General features: G+C 44.9%; 1 protein-coding gene across 1 annotated transcript; it reads right to left on the bottom strand.

The window, feature by feature from the left end:
- Positions 1-3,473: 3,473 nt before the first annotated feature.
- Positions 3,474-3,650, bottom strand: Pmar_PMAR005058 (hypothetical protein; the record flags this gene model as incomplete). The annotated part of the gene is made up of 1 exon (XM_002766974.1): positions 3,474-3,650. One exon carries the CDS (start codon positions 3,648-3,650, stop codon positions 3,474-3,476), a length of 177 nt encoding a protein of 58 aa, XP_002767020.1.
- Between the last annotated feature and the right edge of the window lie 745 nt (positions 3,651-4,395).

The raw sequence follows: 4,395 nt of genomic DNA, 5'->3' as shown, positions 1-4,395 counted from the left end.
ACGTGGTTGCAGCGATCAGTCCTGCCATCCTGTCTGTCGTAGAAGTTTGAGTCAAATAACGCCATGAATAGAAAAATGCACCTTGCCGGGATCGAACCTACATGGATATCCTTACACGCTCAACACCAATTCTTACTGATTGCTCTGCCCATTGACGTATGAAGGAGTTCCTCTCCGATAAGCGGTGCCAGAGAGAGAACTAAACATTCATCACATACATCCGCATAGACATCCCTTAGCAAACGCCTATAATACTAACAACCTATCCTCACTATTCCCAACAATAGCAAGAGCGATCAACCACAGAATGCGGCCGGCATTCTAGTATAGAACAACGATCAGATACAGATAGACTAATAAAGATCTCTCCTCACACTTCAGAAATTTACCTTATAAGACATCTTACTTGTTGAGCTCCCATCAGGATCTTTCAGGTCATTACTACAGTGCATGCCAATTTGATGATATGCAAATGTGCGTTTTCTATTCCGGGATTATTGATAGTGAACAACTTGTTGCTATCATAGTCTCAAAAGGTTACTCATGCTATATCATATGTTCATAGCAATGTTTGTATTGTTCATGTGATATCGTTTCAGATCGGTTCTCATTGATCTCGGAAAATAACGCGCATTTTCTATATTCGCGTGTAAAAGTGAGACACACTTTTTACTGAACTTTTACTATCGAAGACAAGAAGGCTATAAACGATTCCACTCAGAGATCTCATACAATAACCAAAAAGAATATAAACAACTCTAAAGTGGCGAACATTCAAAGAAGAACCCGTCCTATCGTCTCCTTACAGTGGTCTGCGCTAACTCCTCGCTTCCTCTCTCTCTACCAAGTCGTCGGCTCTTCATAACTCCACTTGCTGCTCGCCAGCCGTTGAACAATCGCGTTATACTCTTCCACTTCGAATGCGACAAACTACAACCAACAAGATAAACACCAATTGGAGCGCAGTATTACTATAAACGTAATCGCCTCCTCAAGCAGGACTTCCGATGAGTTGTCGCGCGCCACGAAATTAAGGAAAGACGCATGCAAGCTTGTAACTGAGGGACAAAAGTGTCAAAAGATTCGGCCTGGGGGAAAATAGGCACATCATCAACTGTTGGTGACAATTCTGCGAATTCTCATCGGTTTCTGTACACTTCTCCGTCGAGTCGTGTATAAACTCCTATAGTGAGAAAACTCAGCCGTAAAATCATAAAATTTCTGAAATATAATAATTTCCCATATTTTCTTTTCCTCAGTGTGGGAGTATCACCTACATCTGTTGATGACAATATGAAAATTCTGGTAAATTATTGTTGGTTTCTGTACAGCTTTGCCCCAAGTCGTATATAAACTCCCAAACTTAGTGAGAAACCTCCTGAGCTCAGCTGAGAAGCGCCAACACAGTTTCCAATACTGCTCTTCCCTCACTCGGAAGAAACACGTTCTTCGACGCTCCACAACTAAGTCTTCACTCGAGATATAATTTTTCTGTATATTATATACCATTACGGATCGACATAATTAATTCCCCTTCGAATTTCCTCGTAAAGATCTCACCTTTTCTCTCCATCTCTCATCCAAATGCCGCGATATACTGTTGAAAACTCTATTCTAAACCAGCACACAATAAATCCGCAAAGGTTCTATCCCCAGTTGCAGCATCTCTCACCCTTCTCAGCTTGCTCTGTACATACTCTCGCCACTCACACAGGCATCTCCTCCTCCTCCCCACTGTATGTACATCGAAAATCGCCTCCAACTTCTTCACACGTTGTCGTGCTGTTGCAAGAGCCTATAATATTCCGAATGTTCATCGATAAGACTATGCTCGACAGGTGAGCATGAGCTCACTAGAAGAAATGTTCACAGGCTTGTCTCCACTTACATTTTGCCAACACCAGAAGGCTCTCCTGACGAACTCCTTCGAGGAACGTCGCATCCAGTGATCAAGGCTGGCTAACTCCTGCTGTCTGAAATACTACTATTCCCTTACTGGATTCCGTCACGCGCCACGAAATTATATACAGGTGATAATTCAACGAAATGAGTGGTCATGTTATGAGAATGATCTCCTCCAATATTCGAACGCGTGGCCTATAGCATATCAAACTCACTCCTTAACCCCTTCCGCTGATCGTCTTAGTAGCATCAACAGCACCAAGCAACAGTGACGCTGTATGATCGAGTTCACAGCTTTCCCGAGATGGCCACAACCTCGTCTACACCTCCTGAAGATGAATACGACAACTCATACTCAAAGGTCGACTCCCGGTTGGCATCATCGCCGACGATCGGAAGATTGGAAAAACTATCAACAATTTGACTTTACAATTCAGTCAAGTAAATTGCTACAATTTGGGTGTTCAGAAATTAACACATCTTCACCAACAAATTCTCACCAGCGAAATCTCCGTGACAGCTTAAACTCAGTGAAAAGATGATCTCACCTGAGCTCTCCACACTTAAGGGCATCAAAGCCCCACCGAACATACAGCCAGCGACGCTTAGAAGCTCCTTCCTGAATCACGTGCTCCCTGACCGCGCGCCACGAAATTCCCTACCTCTGCAAGTCTCCGCGATAACATCAATCTGAGGCACGCAAAACGCCACCCGCACAAAATCTAGAGAGAAGAAATCTGCCGAAAATTCAACCCTGATCGTGGTACCTGTCGGGTTGTCCATACAGCTCGTTTCGACAACAGCGAGTCAACGACGAACCTTCGAGTTGATGCCACTGAACGCTCCTTGCACCAACTGAAAGATGCTATAGCGTTTGAGAGTTTTTTTTTTCAAATAATCAATTAATACGATCATTTGATAAGTGATCCTTGCCAGAATTGTATACCATTCTGTGGTGAATTTTCTGACTCAGAAATTAAGCAAAAATTTAATGAACAATAATTCTCCACCTGGAGCTCTCCAGACCAGGTTCGAACCCCATGGGGTATACTTGATTGGGGAGAAAGCCGAACCCCACACAGTGGCACCGCTCAGACTGCTCAAGCGGCATGAATTCAACATATGAACAATTGCTAACAACGACTGAGAGCCTTAAGTCTTTTTAGAGAACATTGGGATCTATTGGACGCTCCTCCTCGCGTCACACATACGCCTTTTCTTGTCAGGAGGGGCCCTCGACGAGGGGCATCATATCTCCTCAACCACTGGAAATGAATTCAACCAGAGTATGCAGTCCAAAAGCTCCACGGTGTTGTGAGAATATCTCCCGATAAACTTGTTGCCACCCAATTCCACAGCAATGTGGCATGAGACCAGCTATGAGATTGCTCGCCTACACACCAGATTGAACGCGTGGCCGGCACAGTAGATGAAGAGTCATCGTATAGTCGACGTATTATACTAGTATTCTTGCCGACATGAATACCACACTGTAGCCGAATCATTAGGTAAGCCACGCCATATTTGTAAACAAGTGAGTTTGTCCGTAACCTCAGGTGAACCGCCGATTTTCAGACACGCTGGAGGTCAGTGAGATAGTCGGCAGGGGTCTCTTCGAGCTTGAAACGCCGCTTTTGGAATTTGCCATACACAGCGAACCAGTCTTTGCCGTAGCGCTCAATAAGAACAGTGCGAGCTTTGGTGAATGCTTCTATCCACTCTGCAACCCTGATATTGTTTCGAACCATCAAATTCACAGCGCCTTCGAATTTAATCTCAAGACAAGCGAGCTTCTGCGCTGGATTCCCTCTGAGGCCCGATCGTAATACGGTTCGGGCATCGTCTTCAATGGACTCGATGATTACTAGTTCATCGAATTTCGATGTAGTACTACTGCTACGTAGTGAGCATGTTGTTACGAATTTGACTCGGCCTCCTGCTCCTGATAGTGAGAAAGCATTCTATATCTACAGTACTCGGTGTATCGCAAGGCGAACCACCGGACGACATCTCTTGATCCGCAGCAGTGATTGAGACGCATCTTCGCCCCCATGAAGCAGAAGAGGAATGAGAAGGAAATCTCATTATCACCAACTATTATCAAACCTACAATCTCTATATCGTACTGTTACAGTACACGAAACCGTCTCAGCGTAGCACGACCGTCGTTAAAGCGCACCACGCTCACAATTTTTTCAGTCGCGTTAAACAAATTCCTCACCCACAGTGGGTGACCCACTGTCCCACCCTCTCCATGTGCTGAATGCGATTCGATCGAGATGTCGTCGACTAGCAAACAGCTCAGCGAGTCGACATGAGGTTCTCTCCTCACACACAAACCTACAATGCGCCCAGGTTCGAATCCCAGCAGCAACAATTCTCTCACAATCTCAACTTCATAATACTCCAGCGCCGCCGATTATCCACCATCGCTAATATACTCAGAGCGATCTTCTTCACCGCCTCCAAAGATTCCTTCCAACTTCCAAAGAT

This window comes from Perkinsus marinus (genome assembly GCF_000006405.1).
Source record: "Perkinsus marinus ATCC 50983 genomic scaffold scf_1104296971272, whole genome shotgun sequence".
NCBI classification, from domain to species: Eukaryota; Perkinsozoa; order Perkinsida; family Perkinsidae; genus Perkinsus; species Perkinsus marinus.
The sequence above is the reverse complement of the archived record's forward strand: the minus strand, read 5'-3'. Positions and strand labels throughout refer to the sequence as shown.